The 24788-nt window shown below is 40.1% G+C and overlaps 1 protein-coding gene across 1 annotated transcript in view; it reads right to left on the reverse strand.

Annotated features, from left to right (window-relative positions):
• The window catches only part of sorcs3a (sortilin related VPS10 domain containing receptor 3a), a 602075-nt gene that overhangs the window by 198368 nt on the left and 378919 nt on the right, over window positions 1-24788 (reverse strand). The window contains exon 4 of the mRNA XM_060898283.1: window positions 7553-7711. Coding sequence (XP_060754266.1) covers window positions 7553-7711 — 159 coding nt within the window. The remainder of the gene's footprint in view (window positions 1-7552; window positions 7712-24788) is intronic.

The raw sequence follows: 24788 nt of genomic DNA on the forward strand, positions 1-24788 counted from the left end.
ATAAATTATCATTAAATCTAAGCAAAACAAAGATTATGTTGTTTGGGAGACATAAAATAGATTGTAATGTAGAATTGATAATAGACAATACTAAGATAGAAATGGTACAGGAAATTAAATTTCTTGGTGTGATTTTGGATCCTAAAGTCTGCTGGAAACCTCATGTAGGATACGTACGAGCAAAACTGGCAAAGTGCTCGGCAATTCTGTGGAAAACAAAATATATTCTTGATTGTAAATCTTTGCATACTCTATATTACTCATTATTTTTGCCATATCTGACTTATTGTGTCGAAGTCTGGGGAAACACCTACAAAACCACTCTGCAGCCGATATGTACAATACAGAAAAGAGCAATAAGGACAATAAACAAAACAGGATACAGAGATCACACAAACCCACTATTCATAAAATCACACATGTTGAAATTTATGGATCTGGTCAAATTCAGAACAGCACAAATAATGTACAAAGCAAGAAATAATCTATTGCCAAAAAATATACAAGGAATGTTCAGTGAGAGAGAGGGGGGATATAATCTAAGGGGAGACCTAAATTTTAAAAAACCAAAGGTTCGAACAAATATGAAAAGCATGTGCGTATCGAGCTGTGGGGTGACTTTATGGAACAGACTGGAGACAGAAATAAAACAAAGTGCAAATATAAATCTGTTTAAAAAAAGGTACAAAAAAATATTTTTAAACAAGTATATTGCAGAGGAAATATGTTAATGGAGGATGATGAGGGATAAATAGAATAGGGTTGATTGTTATATTAGAACTAGCTTAGTATATGGTATATATTTATTTATGGGGATAGATATCTTCATATTTACAGGGATAAGTATGTAGTAGATATTTTTTTTTTTTTGTAATTATATATTTATATAGATAGTTATGTGTATATGTATATATATGTATATGGATATGGTATGTAGTATATATTTATTTTTGTAATTATATATTTATATGGATAATCATGAAGTGTATATGTGGTATATATTTTTATAAGTGTATTAATGTAGTTTGGATTTCGGGGTAGTTAAAAAGGGGTGGGAAATTAAAAAAAGTATTGTACTTCTTCCCACTCCTTTTTCGAACAATGTGCGGTGTATTGTAATGTATTAGCTCTTTATATTATTTTATTTATTCTTTTTTTGTCACTTTTTTCATTTTCTTTCTTTTGTATGTATAAATAGTTACATAAATTTTTATACATGTTCGAAATAAATACATTCATTCATTCATTCATTCATTCATTCATTCATTCAAAAATGACTTCAGTTCTGCTTTAATACATTAATTTTATTTTGATCACAATGGGTAGTTCCTTTTTTTATTTCCTTTTTTATCTGTCCCCCACTTAGTCTCTGAGACTATTTTTGAACAATTCAAGGTAACATCCATGTTTATGAAACCAATGCTGAACAATCAACCAATAATTGAATTTGCAGTAGAATTCAGATAGAATACAAATGCAATAAAATGCAACCCTGATTCCAAAAAAGTTGGGATGCTGTGTAAAATGTAAATAAAAACAGAATGCAATGATTTGCAACGCCTTTTCCATCTATATGCAATTGAATACAAAGACAAGATATTTAATGTTCAAACTGATAAACCTGACTGTTTTTTGTAAATATACACTCATTCTAAATTTGATGCCTGCAACATATTCCAAAAAAAAAAAAACTGGGACGGGGCAACAAAAGACTGGGAAACTTATGGAATGTTCCTAGTAAACTTCATAATTAGGATTTATTGGCAAATAGTTCAAGCTCACTGCCCATGCATAGTGCTCGGTTCATGAGATAGCTAATAAAAACACCATTAACTTGGCCATTAACATCATTCACCAGCAGTGTGGTATTTAATCATGAACACATTCAGTGTTTGGAGAAGACATTTCTCATGGAAGGGACTTGGATAGTGCTGATATCCAAAATGGTAGAAACGGACAGGTCGTCATTATGGACTGTGATGAGACAATAGGGGCATAATGAATGCAATGCTGTGCTGCTTATGTGCGATCTTCATAGCTGTACATTATTCAGGATCTGTATGGGTCTTTGCACCTTGCTAGACTGAGATGATTATTAATTACTATTAATTACTATTAAGTCTGATTAGAGGATTCAGAAAAAAAAAAGTCTCAATGAGGCTGTAGCTCATACTGGCCACTGTTGTTATGTGTGACTTTGAAATCCAATCAAACCTGTGGGAGGAGTAGCGATTTTTGTGAAATTGCATATGACCCCTGTGTAGCCACATGCATAGCAGGTGGTGCCACCTGGTGAACAATTTTTTTTGGACTATGTCTTTAGAGTCTTCTGGGTGAGTTTCAGTGAAAACATCCTCACAGTCTACGAACAGTAGTGTTTGGTGTGACGAGTCACCCAAAATTTTCAAATGCCATAAAATGTTAAATATCACAGGTAGCGCCACCGTCTTGACAACTTTTATCCATAACAACCTGGGGAACATTCCGTATGAGTTTGATCAAAACCTGATCACTCCTGTAGGAAGAGTAGCGATTTGCGTGAAATTGCACGTGACCCCTCTGTAGCCTCATCCATGGTAGGTGGTGCCACATGGTGAACAATTCTTGTTGGTATATGTCTTTAGAGTCTTCAGGGTGAGTTTCATTGAAAACATCCCAGCAGCTTATGAAGAGTAGTGTTTGGTGTGACGAGTCATCCAAAAATTTGAGATGCCCGTAAAATCGTAAATATGACAGGTGGTGCCACCATCTTGACAACTTTTATGCACACCCACCTGAGGAACATTGTATGTGAGTTTGATCAAAATCAAATCAATCCTGTAAGAGGAGTAGCAATTTTTGTAAATTGTGGACGGACGATGGGCAGCGCATGATCGCATAAGCATAGGCCGGATGAGCTGAAAGACCTGACAAGATACTGATATCAAAATCATAATTTTGATAGAGAATGCCTGAACTTAAAAAGCTACAATCATTTTCTTTATACTAACTTAAGTGCTTAATTTTGTCAATCATTTCATTTTAGTGACACCAAATATCTCTGGCAGATTTCAGTTGATGCATATAAACTGGTCTCCTTCATTGTTGAGATGGTTCAACAACTCTGCAAGATGTTTTTCTTTCTTTCTAGAAAAGTCTAATAGCACCTAAAGCTAAATCCAAAGCAATGCTGCGTATGCAAATCTTGCCTCTTGCACCTCCTCACTAGTGCACGTACAATAAGAAGACTTTGATGTGCATAAAACAGTAAACTAACAGATTATAGTCAGTGTGAAGGCCAAGCCCCCCTCTTTGAGGTTCACGGAGAGGTACTGCTAGGAGATGCTAATTTACTCCAAACTGAGTGGAGGACTCTCAGTTAAATATTCAAGTGCAACTCAGGAGACCTTATTCTGAAATTTTCCTGTTGTTTCTCTTCTTATGCTCCATATATTTACTCCTGTTATGTAGCACCCCTTGACTTTCTTGGTCAAAAAAAAAAAATCCCATCCCTCAGCTGGTTCAAAGTACAAGAGGCCTATCTTAGTCGTTTGCTAGTTTGTGAACAACTGAGATGGCCTTTCACATAAAAAGCTCTAACGATGTTGAGCTTTTATCCGAGACTTTCAGTTAGCTCAGGTAATTAGAAGGCAGAAAAAAAACTTAGAGAACCAAAAGTCATTGAGGCTGGATTCTCTGTTCTGCAACTTTCCACCATTATCCACCAGTGGCTCAATAGAGCTCTGACTGCAAACCATTGCCAAGCAGCCCTTCATTTTCACTGGCAGGCCAACACACAAAAGAGCAAAATAGAAATAAAGCAAATCGTACACTGAACTCAGGTTGACCTTTTATGCTGATCTGTGATCATCTTCAGAAGGCTGAAGATGTATGAAAGTTGCACTTTTTTTTTTTGGACACAGAGGCCACTTCTTTTCACCAACTAATCGACCGCTCACCAACTTTTTGAACTTTAAGGTCGCTTGTTAGCGTAAGGTTATGTATATAAAAAGACAAAATAATATGAATACTTTGTTTTCAGTCAAGTTATTCCAAAGTCTCCCTCTTGTAGAAATGTGATTTTTTTTTCTTAGATTTTGTGTTGATTTCCAAACACTACTCCACGACTCATCTCATCTCATCTCATCTCATTTCATCTCATCTCATCTCATTATCTCTAGCCGCTTTATCCTGTTCTACAGGGTCGCAGGCAAGCTGGAGCCTATCCCAGCTGACTACGGGCGAAAGGCGGGGTACACCCTGGACAAGTCGCCAGGTCATCACAGGGCTGACACATAGACATAGACAACCATTCACACTCACATTCACACCTACGGTCAATTTAGAGTCACCAGTTAACCTAACCTGCATGTCTTTGGACTGTGGGGGAAACCAGAGCACCCGGAGGAAACCCACGCGGACACGGGGAGAACATGCAAACTCCACACAGAAAGGCCCTCGCCGGCCACGGGGCTCGAACCCGGACCTTCTTGCTGTGAGGCGACAGCGCTAACCACTGCACCACCGTGCCGCCCTACTCCACGACTAATTTGATAATTTAATTGACATTACCATAAACTAAAGTATATTAAAATGGGATTAAAATTCAGCTAAATGGGGGGAATAGCATATTTGCTGATACTAGATATACTGAATCATAACTTGGCCATCTGGAGCCACACCCTTTTCACTAGCTTATGGAATTCGTTCATTTTCAGAAACCATGTTATTCTGATCTGGAACCTATCCCAAGAACACTGGATGGAACCATGAACACACTTTCATGCCTTGGGGCAATTTTGGGTAGCCACTCCATCTATTTCATGTTTTTGGAAGGAGGGAGGAAACCTGTGTGGACACACTTATCTCTGGGGTGGATAAATCAATTGCCTGGGCATCCTAGATGAGCAGATTTCATGTCTAGGGAATCTACACAAGGCTATTGATTCTACACAACATCCAAAGAAAGGAAACTGCTTCATATTGACCTGATATGTACAGTACTGTGCAAAAGTTTTAGGCACATGTAAATAAAATCATGAAATGGAATGTTTCAACATTAAAAAAAAAACTATAAACAGCAGTAAGCCATCATAAACGAAACAATATATGGTGTGAGATGACCCTTTGGTTTAAAAAAAAATAGTCTCAGGTACAATGAGTGCAATTTTATAAGGAAATGAGCTGTAGGTTTTACTGAGCAACTTACAGAACCAGCCACAGTTCTTCTGGACACTTTGACTGTCACACTTGTTTCTTAATTATGCACCAAAACCCAGTAGCCTTCATTATGTTTTCTTTTTTAATCTGAAAAGTGGTCTCTGATGTAATATGCCATGCAGATACAAACATTCCCTGTCTCCGAAATCACTCACTACTCACTATATAGTGGACTATACAGTGAGATCGCCATTTTGTAGTGCTGTCTGAATGTATAGTGAGAATTATTACACCCTATATAATGGACTCATAGTATCCCACAATGCACCATGAGAAGTAGTGTATAACCGATGCTAACCAAGTGTACTAACCAAGCTATACCATCATGCATTGCGGTCGTGCTGAAAGAAAAATGGCAGACGACAGAGAGGAGCAATTAAAAATAGTAAGAGAATAGAAAATAAGCTAAACTAGAATAAGACAGATGAAATGCAAGAATAAAAGTTAGAGTGCAGAGTGAGGAATTAATCAAAAGCCTCAAATTTGTTTTAATAAAACGCAGCAGCAAAGAAGATAGTATTCAGCCTTGATTTAAAAGAACTGAAAGATGCAGCAGACACAAAGTACTTTGTATTTATTAATGTGGGAAAGACGCTCAGTATAATATTTATTATCACAAAAATACATGCATGTATTTATTATTTTGGAAACCCACCAGCCACCTGATCTGGCATGTTTTAATTGTGCGACAGTAATGACGTAAATAACGTCGTGACAGAGTAGTGTCCGAAAGTGGGTTTTTTTTCTTCATTTTACCAATAAGCTCACTATATAGTCCTCTATATAGAATTCCCTAGCTAGTGAGTAGGGAATAGTGAATGAGTGAGTGATTTCAGACAGCCATGTTTTTCTGTCACATTTAATTTTGTCCTGGAAAATGAATGTTTGGAAGTCTAAAATGTTTTTGTACTGATTCAATAACGTAGAAGTCCATCCATCATCTGTAACCGCTTATCCTGTGCAGGGTCGCAGGCAAGCTGGAACCTATCCCAGCTGACTATGGGCGAGAGGCAGGGTACATCCTGGACAAGTTGCCAGATCATCACAGGGCTGACACATAGAGACAAACAACCATTCACACTCACATTCACACCTACGGTCAATTTAGAGCCACCAATTAGCCTAACCTGCATGTCTTTGGACTGTGAGGGAAACTGGAGCACCCAGAGGAAACCCACACAGACACGGGGAGAACATGCAAACTCCGCACAGAAAGACCCCCATCGGCCACTAGGTTTGAACCCAGAACCTTCTTGCTGTGAGGTGACAGTGCTAATCACTACACCACCGTTTCTGTGCAACTAGAACATGGGACACGGGCGAGACATTGGAGCTTTGACTTGCTCAGTAGACTAGCTGATATAACTTGAGTATAATACAAAAGTATACTTCTTAAGAATTGTTCCAAATCTAAGAAAATACAAAGTGATGTCTCAGGGACATACTGTATTTGCAATGAATTTGAAATCAGTTGCATGTTATTTGTATAGCACTTTTTAACAGCAGACATTCTCACAAAGCAGCTTTACTGAAACCCGGATTGAGCTTTAGATCCCTAATGAGCACACCTGAGGCAACAGTGGCGAAGAAAATCTCTCCGAGATGATATGAGAAGGAAACAGACACAAAAGAGATCCTATCCTCTTCTGGGTATCCTATCCTGAGTAGTAAGACTATAGTATACAGGTGAAGATGAAGAATGATGGAAGGATCAGGCAGCACCTGAGCAGTTTTACCTGATGCCTTTTACAAGTCCAGGCAGAAAAGCTTTATTTCTGTCTTTCACACACACACACACACACACACACACACACACACACACACACACACACACACACACACACAAAGCCTTTGGTACAATGGCATTCGTACAAGGTTAGTCAATGTTCAAGTAAAATGTGGATATGTAGCATATGGAGTGTAGTGACATTTCTAAGGATAGACTCAGACTTGGCTATGCATATGTAGAGTAAGACCTTTCGAATCACAGCAAGAACAAATTGAGATTATTTAATGCTAAAATAAGACCTCTGGCACATGTAAGCAGGGAATGAACATATGGTACATGCAATCTGTCCATTTCTACAGCATCTTAGCTCAGGATCTGAGATGTATATTATACAGATGGTGATATATGCACACATTTTTATAGGGCAATACATTACCTTTTACAGCAAACCTTGATCTAAAATCCAAAAATGCTAATGAGGTTAGGAATGGGCATGAATAGGAAAACATGAAACATGCATATTTCAAAACAGTCTTACACACAGTGTTAGCAACATCAGCATTTTTAGGTGTGACATTTCTTAATGTGGTGAAATTGAAAAAAAAAAAAAGAATAATTGCTCACCTTCTGATCATGGCTATAGGCCAGAGCCCAGTCCTCTTGTGAAGGGTGGAAAAGCAGACTCAAGACATAGAAACTGAGACGATATTTCTGGTAACTGGCCCCTTCGTCAGAGCTGATGAGGACACTGCTTTCAAACTCCGGATCTGTCAACACCATTACCTATCACAGAAAAAAAAAGGGGAATAAATATTTTCCAAAAATGATTTAAGGGTATTTAAAGGGCTGTACCTGGCATTTTGGTTCAACCGTATACATTTATTACCATTTATAACCCCTTTTATAACTGTATACATTAGGCCAGCTTCTCTAACCATGCCCTGATGGTTAGAGAAGCAACCTTGGGCCCAAAGGGCTGCTGGATCAATTCCCAGGACAGGCAAGAAAAATGTGAGGGGAGCTGGGTGAATGAACAGCACTTTCCCCTCCCTCTGTATCATGGCTGAAGTGCCCTTGAACAAAGCACCTAATCCCTAACTGCTCTCCAGGTGCTGTAGCATAGTTGCCCACTGCTCTGGGTATGTGCGTGTGCTCATTGCTCACTTGTGTGTGTTCACTGCTTCAGATGGGTTCAATGCAGAGGAGGAATTTCACTGTGCTTGAGTGTACATGTGACAAATAAAAGCTTCTTTTTCTATTACTAGGGGACACATTATTCTCTGACAGTGTTTTTTTTTTTTTTAATTGTTTTAAGATTTTGAGTTTGATTGCTTTAAGACTGTGAGTTTGAATCGCGGTAATGCCACTACCATCTATGGCGTTGAGCCAAGGAAGTAAAATTGCTCTCGGTTTGAAGGATAGCTTACTCTCCCCTGTCAATCAGAGTGAGACTAACCAATTGTGGGCTTCTCTGAACTCATGTATGTGGAAGAGGGCAAAACCCTAACCTGAGCTCTGATCTAAAGTGTGTGTAACATTGCTCTAAGATTTGTCTGAGGAAGCATGTGTTTGATCTCATGCACACAGGTTGTTAGCCATCATATGATGGTTTAAAGCTGGCTAGTGGATGTGAACTACAGTGCTCAGTGTAAATGAGTGCACCCTCTTTGAAAAGTAACATTTTAAACAATATCTCAATGAACACAAACAATTTCCAAACTGTTGATAAGACAAAGTTTAATATAACATCTGTTTAACTTATAACATGAAAGTAAGGTTAATAATATAACTTAGATTACACATTTTTTTCAGTTTTACTCAAATTAGGGTGGTGCAAAAATGAGTACACCCCACAACAAAAACTACTACATCTAGTACTTTGTATGGCCTCCATGATTTTTAACGACAGCACCAAGTCTTCTAGGCATGGAATGAACAAGTTGGCGACATTTTGCAACATCAATCTTTTTCCATTCTTCAACAATGACCTCTTTTAGTGACTGGATGCTGGATGGAGAGTGATGCTCAACTTGTCTCTTCAGAATTCCCCATAGGTGTTCGATTGGGTTCAGATCAGGAGACATACTTGGCCACTGAATCACTTTTACCCTGTTCTTCTTCAGAAATCCAACAGTGGCCTTAGATGTGTTTAGTCATGTTAGAAACATGCACAACGAGCAAGGGCACGGAGTGATGGTAGCATCTTCTTTCTCAGTATAGAGCAATACATCTGTGAATTCATGATGCCATCAATGAAATGCAGCTCCCCGACACCAGCAGCACTCATGCAGCTCCACATAAGGACACTGCCACCACCATGTTTCACTGTAGGCACCATGCATTTTTCTTTGCAGAGCCGTGCAAAGACCTTTGGAGGGGCAGGGGCTCAACATTCAAAAAAGGGCACTGGGAACAAATTTTTCACACAAGTTAACTTTATTCAAAACTAAATTTCAATTGCAACTGAACATTCTGTGTGTCTTGATAGAATATGTTGTGGACGTCGCCATTCAGCCTTAAGTTTTCGAAGCTGCTAGAATATGTTATTAACGCCGTCGTTCAAACTAAAGTTTCCGAATCTGCCACGTTAATGAAATGGATGGAGCAAACGGTTTAAATATAGCCTAGGCGGCTTCATTAAATGATAAACAACCCTACGCATTTACTGTTGTGTTCTAAGCTGCACAATATTGCATGTTCAGATAAGAAATGAAAGGAGACTTTCAGTGTGACCTTACCATGCCGTTCCTTGCACTGTCTCCCACTGTCAACCGCCTGCATGCGCTTTCTGCACGGAGGTTCACTGAATGCATGACGTCATGGATTGATGCCCGCATTTACATAGAAAAACATTATTTTATAAATCTATAATTTCATATATTATTGTCAAATTGTAGAGAATATTGATGTTGGAGCTAACTTATCTTTTACAAATATTAAAAAAAAAAAAAAAAAACAGTCCCTATGAAAAGGGCACTTTGGACAGCAAACAGAAAAGGGGCAGGGGCTAGAGCACCTGTAGCACCGGTTCATTGCACATGGGTGATTCTTTGTATTCCTCACCTTTGCGACGCCATACAGTTTTGAAGCCATCAGTTCCAAAAACATTTATCTTGGTCTCATCACTCCAGAGTATAGAGTCCCAGTAGTCTTCATCTTTGTCAGCATGGGCCCTGGCAAACTCTAGGTGGGCTTTGTGTCTGGGCTTTAGGAGAGGCTTCTTTCGTGGACGGCATCCATGCATGCCATTCTTCTGCAGTGTACGCCGTATTGTGTCACGGGAAATAGTCACCCCAGTTTGGCTTTCTATTTCTTTAGATAACTGCAGTGAACTTGCATGCCGATTTTCTTCAACCCTTCTCATCAGAAGGCGCTCCTGTCGAGGTGTTAACGTCCGTGGACAACCTGGACATCTCTGTGAGATGGTTGCAGTTCCATCTTTCTTAAATTTTTGTACCACTTTTGCTACAGTATTCTGACTGATAAGTAAAGCTTTGTGGATCTTCTTGTAGCCTTCACCTTTGTGGTGTAAAGAAATTATTTTCTTTGGGGAATTCTGAAGAGATAAGTTGAGCATCACTCTCCATCCAGCATCCAGTCACTAAAAGAGGTCATTGTTGAAGAATGGAAAAAGATTGATGTTGCAAAATGTCGCCAACTTGTTCATTCCATGCCTAGAAGACTTGGTGCTGTCATTAAAAATCATGGAGGCCATACAAAGTACTAGATGTAGTAGTTTTTGTTGTGGGGTGTACTCATTTTTGCACCACCCTAATTTGAGTAAAACTGAAAAAATGTGTAATCTAAGACCCCGTCCACACGTAGCCGGGTATCTGCTAAATCGAAGATATTTTTCTACGTTTTGGCCTGTCATCCACATGAAAACACATCAAAAACGAATATTTAAAAAAACTCCGGGCAAAGTGAAGATTTTTGAAAACTCCGTGTATGCCTTTTCATGTAGGCAGAGATAACCGGAGTTTTGCGTTTTAGAACGTCACAATCTGTGCCAAAAAAATGACAACAAATCTGCCCTGACGTCAAACGTGCGACCTTTGTTTACTGCAGAAGCCAGATTAAGCATGGACAAAGAGTAATGGGTCGGAGTAGTGCCTTGAAAGTGTTAATTATTGTGCAGGTGCTATTTACATGTTTAATTTTAGAAGCCCAACTACTGACAAGATTCCCAATCAACGTTTTCTTGCGTCTTTTGAAGTTTATACTCCAAAATTGTGTTTAGAAGCAATTCTGTCTCCGAGTCTGTCCAGACGAATGAGCTTGGCGTCATGTTTTATGTTTAGGTGGAAGTGACGCCAACAGAGGGCTATTCTGATGTGATTAGGGGGTAAGATTTGGGGAAATAATGCCATCTACAGGTTTGGAATGCTTATGAATGTGATTGAAAACGCAGATGTTCGGTTATGTGTGGAAGGGATTTTTTTCGAAGACGAGGTGGTATGGATAAAACATTTTTATAAACGGAGGGGGGGGGGGGGAATGGTCGGTTTTAAAAATACCCGGCTACGTGTGTACATGGCATAAGTTATATTATTAACCTTACTTTCACGTTATAAGTTAAACAGATGTTATATTAAACTTTGTCTTGTCAACATTTTGGAAATTGTGTTCATTGAGATATTGTTTAAAATGTTACTTTTCAAAGGGGTTGTACTCATTTACGCTGAGCACTGTATCAGATGACCAAATTGGGGGGGGGGTGTTTCAATATCCGTCAGCTGTCCATCGCTAGCGATGATGGCTGCTTCATTCATCATCGCTGCCACTTGTATACAAGTATGGCGGCTGAATGGATTAATGGAACAGAGGTTCAGCTATGACCAATCTGTTGATCGTCTCGACACCATTGGGCAGTGGCCTTCCTATGCTCACGACGCGCGGATTCTTCAATAAGTCTGGTTTTCTCAAAGTGAAAAACACCATCGCGGGTTATGTTTTTCCAAACATGCCGATCCATTGCTAGTTGATCCCACATGTTAGGATTGATTCCACATTTCAGCAGGGAGGACTTTAGAAGGTCCTTTTGCCTTTTCTTTGGCTGCTTCATGGGGATGCGCAGAAACGCAGATGGGCCACGAGGTCTGCACCAGAGCGCACCAGACTTATTCTCCTTTCCTACTGAAGCACCTTGCACAGTAAGGTAAGACAAATGATGTCGTGCCCCCATTGCATTGTCTCTCTGGACCTCTAGACCTGATGCCAAGTGGTGCACAAAAGTGCCACAGACCTGACGGGTATGGAAGTTGCCCTGCAGTGACAACTGACTTGCTGAGTGACGCCATCCATTAGCCATTTGAGTGGTTCTTCCGCATGCCATCTTGTGGTGTGCCATTGATCCTGTTGGATTCATCTGCCACATTGCACCGAAAAGCACCCTGCCACCAGTGCCTTATTGGTGATGTACTATTTAACCCATAGCTGGAGCCCAGGTAGGTGCTACCACTCTGGGTCAGAGCGGACCTGGGAGCAATGATGATTAAGGGGTAACTCCACTTTCCCCAATACTCAAGTCCTCCTGGACCTGAGACTCACCACGTTTTGCAGTTTAAAGTCATACCCAGGACTAATTCGATATCCAGGATGAATATGAAATAGAGGTGGTCATGACGAGATTTATTTATATAAAAGTAAGTGTAAATAAACAGGGCTTTGGTATTTCCTGCTATTACAGTCTGCACACATTCTGGCACATCACAGGCAAACATTTTTATGTTATTTTTAACTAATATTCACTGACGTGAGATGATATTAGCATTAAATATTACCAATTATTACCTTATTGCTACATCCAATGCACTTAATAAACTGAATCTTGCAGTGAAACTGAGAGTAAAGTTCAGCTTCACTGAATTAATGAGAGCTTATGTGTGTGTGTGTGTGTGTGTGTGTGTGTGTGTGAGTGAGAGAGAGAGAGAGACTATACAGAAACGTGACAAACAAATGTAAGATTTAGTTAAGTTTGCATTTTAGATTTTTGACACCACACTCCATGGAGAAAAAAAAATCTGATTAACAAGCAGTTATAGACATGCTTAAATTGTCTTTATCTGCTGGGATTATACCATTTATTCATTATTAAGGGTTTTACTGCTGGGATTATACAATTTATTAGCTATTAAAGGCTTCCTCTGCTGGAATTATACCATTCATTAGTTATTAAGGGCTTTCTCTGTTGGTATGATATCATTCACTAGTTTTTCCAGTTGTCTCAAACTATAAATTTGAGTAATCTTAAAATGCAGGCTTTGTTGGGCTGTAAATTAAAATGTCAGTACTTTATTTTTGCTGGTTGGAATGTCAAATCTTTGATGCCTCATATATCTTCAACCCTGATCTTCACCTAGATAGAACTTTGTAATCCTTAGCAAATTCACAAGAATGGAAATATACAGAGAAAATTCATGGGAGATCACAGGTTGGACTTACAGGCATTAAGAAAGACTTGAAAGAAAGCCTTGGCTTTTAACCACCCACTGATTTGTGAAAATTTAGCATCTGGAGTTTGCTGCCTGCTAGCTCAGTCTAAATAAACATAATTACATGAGTCGTTTCATTTCCATGGGTTGACTTGTTTTGCTCCTTAATGAACCCACTTCCTTCATTTCAGTGCCTTGCACCTTCTTCCACTATATCATTCTTAGCAAGGTCCACACAGTTTCTCCTTTCATCCCCAGAGTCGAACCCATTTCATAAGGTCACTTCTAGCAACCCAAGTGGAGTTTGAGTGGCATTGATTTGGGATCAGTGTCCATTGCCAAGCTTATTAAAAAAAAAAAAAAAAACTTGCACTGGAGATCAGAAGGAAACATTGATCTTTTGTAAACCCTTGCGAGATGACAGATTAGGTTGCTTCTGATCCACTGTTGGTCTTTACTGTCAATATGAGTTGAACTTAGTTATCCCTGATATTTAAAGGATAAGACAGCCACCTATGATTGCTCCTATAGGAAAGGTCATTTCATGTGGAATTGATTCGATCTAGTGCGACCAACCATGTGGCTCTCGCAGAGTCACTCAGCTTATCTGAACAGTGAGAATGAATGTTTTAATGAACTGGGCTGTCTGGGTTTGATGCGCAAATTGATAAGCACACACCAATCATCATGAAGGCAAATGGAGGATGTCGCTTACATCTTTTCAAGCAGGTAATATCAGCTTAGACTCATAATATGGTGAAGAGAGATGGGTAGAAAAGGAGGGAGGTGAAGTTATAAAGCCGCCAGTTCCATTATGGTTCATTACTTGCACAATAGTACTACTTGGGTTTGCTTGAGGATATATGTATCATTAATGATTCTCTTGCCAGAATAATAAACATATCTCAGACTAATGAGGACCGAGCTGGAAAAAAAGACTTAACTGCCTAATGTAACAGGCGAAAGTAGGTAGATACCTAGCTCTGATTATAATTAAAATATAGAAGCTATATTGTCAGCCAGACTGTATTTTTCACTGCCTAGTCAAGCTTTACCCACTCAACTGAATTGGAGAATTGGAGAAAAAAAAGAGGGAATGCATTTGTCACTGACAAACATCCAACCCCTTTTTCCCTAAGCTTTAACTACGAATCCCCCCAGGCAGTGATTTAGATAAATTGTTTTTCATTAAGTGCTAATAAACAGCCAGGCGAATCACAGCCAGGATTTGCACATGCTGAGACTTTTCCAATTTTACCATTCATTACAGGCTTGAGGAGATGGCACAGGCCCCCCTCCTGGTTTCCACTATCTCCATAGTTTGTCAGATGCAATTTGCCAGGTTTAAGGGGCTAATCATTTTCTATAGGATTGTTTTAAGGAAAAGCATTTATTATGGAAGGGAAATTACTTTTGACCTTGGATTCATGAGGATGATATTGAAGTTTTATTTAAGTGAACCAGAGAATTTGGAGATGTTCAAGGAAGTTTGTCTTGCAACAAGGAAACAATTTTGCACTTGGCAATATATTGGGGTCTCAGTACTTGACTCAGAACTCTGGAGGTGTTTAAAAAAACGAGCATAAAATGTAATATAATTTGTGCAAGCTATATATATTACACACAGGGTCTTGCAAAAGTATTCATCCCCCTTGGTGTTTGTCCAGTTTTGTCACATTCCAAGCTGGAATGAAAATGGATTTTGGGGGGTTAGCACCATTTGAGTTACACAAAATGCCTACCACTTTAAATGTGCAAATTGTTGTTTTATTGTCACACAAACAATAATTAAGATGAAAAAAAAATCTGGAGTGTGCATAGGTATTCACCCCCTTTTGTATCAAACTCCTAAATAAGAGCTGGTCCAACCAATTCACTTCATAAGTCACATAATTAGTTGATTAAGATCCACCTGTGTGCAATCAATGTGTCACATGATGTCTGTAAAAATCAACCTGTTCTGGAAGGACTCTGACTCTGCAACACTACTAAGTAAGCAACAAGAAAACCAAGGAACACTCCAAACAGGTGAGAGACAAAGTTGTGAAGAAGTATGGATCAGGGTTGGGTTATAAATAATATCCCAAACGTTGAATATCCCAAGGAGCACCATTAAATCCATTATAGCAAAATGGAAAGAATATGGTACCACTACAAACCTGACAAGAGAAGGTCGCCCACCAAAATTCACAGACTGGGCAAGGAGGGCATTAATCAGAGATGCAACAAAGACACCAAAGGTAACACTGAAGGAGCTGCAAAAATCCACAGCAAAGATGGGAGTATCTGTCCACAGGACCACTTTAAGCCGTACACTCCACAGAGCAGGGCTTTATGGAAGAATGGCCAGAAAAAAAGCTATTGTTTAAGAAAACATGTTTGGAGTTTGCCCAACAGCATGTGGCAGACTCCCCAAACACATGGAAGAAGATTCTCTGGTCAGATGACACTAAAATTGATCTTTTTGGCCATCATGGGAAACGTCATGTGTGGCGCAAACCCAACACCCTAAGAACACCATTCCTACAGTGAAGCATGGTGGTGGCAGCACCATGCTGTGGGGATATTTTTCATCTGCAGGGACAAGCTGGTCAGGACTGAAGGAAAGATGGATGGCACTAAATGCAGGGCAATTCTGGAGGAAAACCTGTTTGAGTCAGCCAGAGGTTTGAGAGACTAGGACGAAGGTTCATGTTCCAGCAGAACAATGACCCTAAACATACTGCTAAAGCTACACTGGAGAAGTTTTGCCTTGAGGAATGGGAAAAAAAACACCAGTGGCTAGATGTGCTAAGCTAATAGAGACATACCCCAAGAGACTTGCAGCTGTAATTGCAATAAAAGGTGGCTCTACAAAGTATTGATTTTTTATTTTTTTTGGGGGGTGGGGAGTTGAGTACCTATGCACACTCCAGATTTCTGTTTTTTTATCTTATTGTTTGCATCACAATAAAACAACAATTCTCACCTTTAAAATTGTAGGCATGTTGTGTAAATCAAATGGTGCCAACACCCCAAAAATGCATTTTAATTCCAGCTTCTAATGTCACAAAACAGGACAAACACCAAGGGGGATGAATACTTCTACATGACACATATGTCCTTTTTTTGGTGATTGGGCAAGAATAACAATACCAAGTCTCTTCCTGTACTATTGAACACAAGAGGGATCTTGGTTCCACATGCTAAACTCCTTTATATTCTTGGGTTTGTGCATGTAGACTTCCATTTCTATGTTAATTTGGGAATAAGTTTGGCTTTTCCTCTTATTGAAAACTCTATGGCCAAGTTTGAACCTCCTGGCAAATGCAACCAGGTTTAGGGGTTAAACATCCTGGTAATTTGTAGACTTCATGATGCATCAATCTTCACAAAAACACCTAAACCACCAGCCACAAAAAAAGCCCCAAAGCAATCAAGGCTCCACCTTCACATTTTCCAGTGGGGATTGTAGTTATGCTTTAAGAAGGGACTTCTTTTGCAACATTTCCAAACATTTCCAGTAAGTCTGTGCCCAATTTAGCATCCAAGTCCTGTTCTTGGCTGACAGGAGTGGAACCCGATGTGGTCTTCTGCTGTTGTAGCCCATCCACCTCAAGATTTGGCATGTTGTGCATTCTGAGATTCTCTTCTTCCCACATTTGGAAATTGCCATGTAAAGGTGGATGACAGATATAATTGCAGGAAGATTGTTAATTTAAAAATGGGCAGGCAAGCAGTTCAAAAACCTAAGACAAAGGCAGGGTTTTGGAACGGGCAATGGTCAAGCAAGGCACAAACAGAATATCAGAGGTAATACAATACAGGATTGAGAAAAAAAAAAGAAGTCAAGAACCAGAGTAGCTAAACAATACAGGAAAGGCTTAGTAATGTGAGATACTAGGTACAGTGCATATACTCACCAAGTCTGTGTTTATAGATAGTCCTTATAAGCACATGCTGTGATTGAGTTTTAATTCAGAACAGATGCATGACAATTAGCCCTAAAGGAACTATGCATGCATTGTAGTCTGTGGCGCACGCTGCACGCTCAGAGCGCCAATGTGCATGGACATGACATAAATGAGTAGTTATTTGTGATACTGAAGCCTTCCTGCCAGCTTGACCCAGTCTGACCATTATCTTCTGACCTCTTTCAGAACCTTCAAAAATGATGTTTTTTGTAATTCCCCACTATTCTGTTGGAACTCTAGAAACTGTTGTACATGCAGATCCCAGGAGGTCAGCAGCTCCTGAGATAATCACACCAGTCCATTAAACATATACAACCCCAATTCCAAAAAAGTTGGGACAAAAGTAAAAATTGTAAATAAAAACGGAATGCAATAATTTACAAATCTCAAAAACTGATATTGTATTCACAGTAGAACATAGACAAGATATCAAATGTCAAAAGTGAGACATTTTGAAATTTCATGCCAAATATTGGCTCATTTGAAATTTCATGACAGCAACACATCTCAAAAAAGTTGGGACAAGGGGAATAAGAGGCTGGAAAAGTTAAAGGTACAAAAAAGGAACAGCTGGAGGACCAAATTGCAACTCATTAGGTCAATTGGCAAGAGGTAATTAACATGACTGGGTATAAAAAGAGCATCTTGGAGTGGCAGCGGCTCTCAGAAGTAAAGATGGGAAGAGGATCACCAATCCCCCTAATTCTGTGCCGACAAATAGTGGAGCAATATCAGAAAGGAGTTCAACAGTGTAAAATTGCAAAGAGTTTGAACATATCATCTACAGTGCATAATATCATCAAACAATTCAGAGAATCTGGAAGAATCTCTGTACGTAAGGGTCAAGGCCGGAAAACCATACTGGGTGCCCGTGATCTTCAGGCCCTTAGACAGCACTGCATCACATACAGGCATGCTTCTGTATTGAAAAATCACAAAATGGACTCAGGAATATTTCCAGAGAACATTATTTGTGAACACAATTCACCGTGCCATCCGCTGTTGCCAGCTAAAACTCTATAGTTCAAAGAAGAAGCCGTATCTAAACATGATCCAGAAGCGCAGACGTCTTCTCTGGGCCAAGGCTAATTTAAAATGGACTGTGGCAAAGTGGAAAACTGTTCTGTGGTCAAACGAATCAAAATTTGAAGTTCTTTATGGAAATCAGGGACGCCGTGTCATTCGGACTAAAAAGGAGAAGGACGACCCAAGTTGTTATCAGCGCTCAGTTCAGAAGCCTGCATCTCTGATGGTATGGGGTTGCATTAGTGCATGTGGCATGGGCAGCTTACACCATCAATGCTGAAAGTTATATCCAGGTTCTAGAGCAACATATGCTCCCATCCAGATGACGTCTCTTTCAGGGAAGACCTTGCATTTTCCAACATGACAATGCCAAACCACATATTGCATCAATTACAGCATCATGGCTGCGTAGAAGAAGGGTCCAGGTACTGAACTGGCCAGCCTGCAGTCCAGATCTTTCACCCATAGAAAACATTTGGCACATCATAAAACGGAAGATACGACAAAAAAGACGTAAGACAGTTGAGCAACTAGAATCCTACATTAGACAAGAATGGGTTAACATTCCTATCCCTAAACTTGAGCAACTTGTCTCCTCAGTCCCCAGACGTTTACAGACTGTTGTAAAGAGAAAAGGGGATGTCTCACAGTGGTAAACATGGCCTTGTCCCAACTTTTTTGAGATGTGTTGTTGTCCTGAAATTTAAAATCACCTAATTTTTCTCTTTAAATGATATATTTTCTCAGTTTAAACGTTTGATATGTCATCTATGTTCTATTCTGAATAAAATATGGAATTTTGAAACTTCCACATCATTGCATTCCATTTTTATTTACAATTTGTACTTTGTCCCAACGTTTTTGGAATCGGGGTTGTACACAAATTTCTGAAAAAGTTAATGCCGACACCTTTCTGTTTTAGCCCGCATTAACTTTTTCAGCGGTGTGTGCTACAGTAGCTCTTCTGTGGGACTGGACCATATGGGCTAGACTTTGTGCCCCATGCGACACCCATGACCCTGTCACTGGTTCACCAGTTGTCCTTCCATGGACCACTTTTGGTAGGTACTAACCACTGCATATCGGGAACACCCCACAAGATGCACCATTTTGGAGATGCTCAGACCCAGTCACCTAGCCATCACAATTTGGCCCTTGTCAAAGTCGCTCAGATCCTCACACTTGCCCATTTTTCCTGCTTCCAACACATCAACTCCAAGAACTGAGTGTTCTCTTGCTGTCTAATATATCCCACCCCTTGACAGGTGCCATTGTAATGAGATAATCAATGTTATTCACTTCACTTGTCAGTGGTCATAATGTTATATCTGATCGGTGTACGCCACATTCATAAAACTGATTTTTTTTAATCAAAATTTGACCTGGAGACCAGACCATAAATCACATAAATAAGGCCAATATGTTGATGACTGGTTTGTTGTTGTTGTTGTTGTTATTGTTACCTGTGCATGATAATCATGGACAAATGTGTCTTTGTGGGACCAAAAGGATCAATGAAGCATGAGAGATAAACACAATGTTTTTAGCAGAAGCTCTCAGCAGTAAGCTGCAACAGTTTAATCTATATCCTGTAAATACTGACCCCAAGGGTCAGAATAGCAAACACTAGTTCTACCTGCCTGGAAAGGGGGGGGACTCAGTGTGAAATTAATCGTGTCAAACATGATCAATTGCTTTTGTTTGGAAAAGACTAACAGTCAAGTGGGAGCAGAATAATGCTTGGTAGCAATGCCTTTTTTTTAAACACATTGTTAACATGGTTAACACATTGTGTGGAAAGCATTAATTACATCAACTGGAGCAAAACAACATAAAGGATCCATTCATTGGTCAACAAGCTTGCATGAATACTGTGACATAGTCCTAAGTGGGTTAATCTAAACTGGAAGAAAAAAAAATTGATAAGGAGCCAATGGCCATTTGTTTTCAGGCACAGGACTCTTAAAAAGACTTGGCTCATGTTTCTGCAGAATTACTCCCATGACTCTGTCCCAACTTGGCCTCAAAGTCGGGAGTATACTTCGTAAATCAAATGCTTCTCACAGCTCTTGTTAGTCTTTTCTATTTTAATTGCTGTCTTAGAGAGCCAAGGCTACTTTAGCCCTGACGGAAAGGCTTACATGCTCATCTGAGATCACGGGATGAGACCACGTTATTAGCCACTACACACATTCCCACTGAAGCCTTAATTCTCTTATTGGGCTGCCAGACCTCTCGTCAGACATCTCTTGCTGTCTTTGTGATGAAAAGAGAGAAAACCCGAACAAGAAATTGGAGGCCAGGGTAGTGCTTTGGTAAAGCATAGCAGACTCGAATAATGAGATGAGAAGTGGAGATTACTGAGTCTCTGAGTTGTCCAATTCCAGGCAATACGTTCAGAAAAAAATATATATATATGAAAGAAGATTTTATTCAGCACTTGACAATAGGACACCTGATTAGTGCCTTAACTTGCTGTCCAACCTGTGTCAAACCATTTCCTTTTTAATGACTGTTTATTGTGGTTTTTAAATCAAAACTCAAACATACTATTACAAATTATCATTTTAATCTGTGTGGTTGTGTCATGCAAGTTTTTCTTATTATTATTTATATATGCATGGACCTCCCTGCTTTCTGCTTAACTCTAGACAAGGAGGTCAGATACTGCTCATGAAAAGTTCATAATGTGTCTGAAAGTACAGTTGGGAATTTTCCAGAAATTAAGTGGAAACTGCTTTATGGACACAGCAGCAGCACTGTGGTGCAGTAGGTAGCGTTAATACCTCATAAGTCCAGGGTCTGGGGTTTGATCCTGAGTGCTGGGATATGCCTATACACTGGTAGATATATGTATTCATTTTTTTTTCCTTTCTCCATATCAGAACCATAAGATGTATGCGTGAGAATAATATTTTCCAGTGTTATTGCATGATAAAAGAATGGCCACTGTGAAATCTGAGCTATCATATCACTCTGGGCAGTATGCCAGCAGAGATGAGACATCTCTGTTTGACAAACAAGTCATTAACCTTTGAGCTTGTTACGGGTTGCAGACACGTTTAAATGTTATTCGAAGGGAGCTTCGTCTCTCTGTCAAACCTGCTGCTGTTGATTAGCCCATCCTTTAACCTTCCAAAGCAATCTGGCCTTTCAATTGATGAGAGGAAAAGTTGGGCATGAGGTGTCTAATGTCATCAAGTTCAGAAATAACTAAGGTAGTATTTTTTTTTAGTTTAGGAATGAATAGTGAACACTTTTGTGAAAAGAAGATGTACGAATCATAACTCACAAACTGGATACAGTGGTGCTTGAAAGTTTGTGAACCTGTCAGAATGCAGGCACTTATGGATGTAAATGCAGAGGGGAGCGGGGAAGCAGACGGTCGATGAAGTCAAAACGATAGACAAGAATCGAGGTCAGGAAACAAGCAAGGGTCGGTCAATCGGCAAACAACGTAGAGGAGATGAGACAAAGAGCATAAACGAAGGAAAGCTAGCAAAGGTCAGAAACTAGAGAGGCAGATAGAGAAATACAAGGCTTGGTATGAACTGGGTAGACACAGAACGATACTTCATGTTGGAGTGGAGTGTGAGAGTAGTTTATATAGGAGAGGGGCTAATTGAGGAAATGAGTATCAGCTGTAGTTAATATTTGGGAGACAGAGGGCGCTGTGGGTCTTGGGGATTGTAGTCTTGAATGTCCATGTTTGTAGTTCAAGTGTCGACAGCAGGTTTACTGACAGAGCCTCCCGAGGAGCTCCCTCTGGGAGCTGAATTTTTCCTAGGGCGCCCTCTACTTCATGGTGCTGGTTTGTGTAGATGTTGAGCATGAAATTCTTGTTTGAGAAGAGGGTCTAGGATGTCCTTGGCAGAGACCCAGCTTTGTTCCTCAGGTCCATAGCCTTCCCAATCTACCAGGTACTCGACATGTCTTCTTCTGTGTCTGGAGTCGAGAATCTTATTTACTTGGTACTGTAGATGGGTTCTCCCTCTAGAAGGTGTTCAGGATGTTTCTGGACTGGAGTGTTCTCAGCCAGGGGACCCAGGACCGCTGGTTTGAGGTTGGAAATGTGAAACGTGGGTGATAGTCTGCTGTGTGTGTGTGTGTGGGGGGGAGTTCTAAGTGGTAGGAGACTTCATTAATGCATTGCAAAATCTTGAATGGCTCAATATATCGTGGCTGAAGTTTTTTGCAGGTGTTGGGCTCTCTCAAGTTCTTTGTAGCCACCCATACTCTGTCGCCTGGGGAGAAGTCTGGGTTTTCTCCACTATGTCTGTCTACATATTCCTTATACTTTGTGTTGATTGTTTCGAGGCATTGGTGAACCTCCTCCCATATTGTTTGACTGCATGTAAACCATTCATCATCCAAAGCAGTGGCGGCTGGTAGTCTTTCAAACAGGGGAGGCTGGTCGGTTACGATATTTCCAGATTTTAAAAGAAAAAACATAAATTTTGCCCATACTCTTGCCTCTGATCTGGCTGATTGTTGGCAGGGTCACAAACTGTGAAATAACAGGTTCCTTTGGCCCATTAGCCTACTGTCCAATATACATGATGATGGTGGTGTTGGGGGGGGTATATTTTAACATTTTATATTTTAAAATTGTGGCATGTTGTTTAAAAATTGACCTCGGCTGTGTTTTTGTTTAAAAATGTTTTCCAAATTGTAGCGGTGTTTAATTCATATCCAGAAAAACATATATTCCAATATATTATACTCAGCATAAACATTTTAAATAGATTCTATATTTTTGGTCCATCCATGACATATTACTAAAGTAGCCTATTTACTGTTGTTGATGTGGGTCACTTGCTGTTAGCCAATTCACTTTCTCGTACCAGGAGAGCTGAAAGGAACGAGTATTATTCCCTACCTTTTTCACCAAGTCAATTTGAGGCGTTGGTCTACGCTGCTCTTTAATTTTAATTTTTTCCTCGAAAGGAAGACTGGCAAATGGCTTCGCCAAAATTAAATCAGCAATGCTTGGCATCCGTGCGCAGCTTTCTTGCTAGCTGACTAGCCCCCTCAAGTTCAAGTTCAGTCACTCAAATAAACAAAATTTCTGGAACTAAGATAGCAAACTTGACACTATATTTACAATTTATTTACAATGAAAATATATACAAACTAAAAAAGCTGGTAGAAACCGTATGTAATGAATGAAATCGAAATGTAAGCCGATCTCTTACAATACACCACAGCACTTGCGAATCTGCATGGGACTGAACTGATGTTGCCAGATACTGCTGACGTTATCCAGCCCAAAATATGTTCAAACCCGCCAAAATGCACTTAAAACTGCCCAATCTGGCAACACTGTGCTGCCTGTCTATAGTTGAAACGAGCTTTCAATCAAAGAAAATATCCGGCCGCTTTCACCAATCACCAGTCTCCTTGCGGAAACTGCCATGTCCCTCCCATGTGAGGCTCGGAGTCCGTAGGCAGGCATTTTCGCAGTATTTGTCCAATAACCGTCTGGCATTTTGAGATTGAAAAGCGCATAGCTCCCAAATGCCATTGAAGTCCATTGAGGCTGGGAGTCCGTGAGACTCCGTGGGCGGGCGTTTTCGCAGTATTTGTCCAATAATCGTCTTGCATTTTGAGATTGACAAGCACATAGCTCCCAATCCACTGAGGCTGGGCTGCATCGCGCTGTCACGAGGGGGAAAAACTCACGCACACATTAGGCGACCTGGGGAAAGTTATAAGGGAATGATTTCGCACTGTAGTTGGGTTGAGCACATATATTTCTATGATTCTGGATATGAAATAGCAATGTTATAAGGTCGGCTATAACATAAGCCTAGCGCAATTCATCCTACACGATGTTCATCATTTTTAGAGGAGGCTGAGCCTCCCTCGTTGTCTTAGAGCAATCGCCCGTGATCCAAAGGGAACAAGGGTGGTTGGTAGTCGAGTATGCACTGAAATGGTGTTAGCTGTGTAGCAAAGTGTCTAGTTCTGTGCATACTCAGCCCATGGGAGAAAGTATGCCCAGTCCCCCTGGTTGCGCATGCAGAAGATTCTCAGGAAGCAAATGATCTCCTGGCTGGCTCTCTCAACTTGGCCATTGGACTGAGGGTGGTAACCTGATGTGAGACTTACAGCCACCCATAACCTCTCCATACAGCAGGTACGGAAATGAGAAATGAATTGCGGTCTTCTGTCGCTGACTATATCTTCTGGGATACCATAGTAGGGCGGCACGGTGGTGTAGTGGTTATCACTGTCGCCTCACAGCAAGAAGGTTCCAGGTTCGAACTTCGCGGCCAACAGGGGCCTTTCTGTGTGGAGTTTGCATGTTCTCCCCGTGTCTGTGTGGGTTTCCTCTGGGTGCTCCGGTTTCCCCCACAGTTCAAAGACATGCAGATTGTACAATGGGACCACTGTAATTGGTGCAAGCTGTAGTGGTTTCCAAGCCATAATGTATGTACATATATA

The sequence above is a fragment of the Neoarius graeffei genome, chromosome 18, assembly GCF_027579695.1.
Source record: "Neoarius graeffei isolate fNeoGra1 chromosome 18, fNeoGra1.pri, whole genome shotgun sequence".
In the NCBI taxonomy this organism is placed as follows: domain Eukaryota; kingdom Metazoa; phylum Chordata; class Actinopteri; order Siluriformes; family Ariidae; genus Neoarius; species Neoarius graeffei.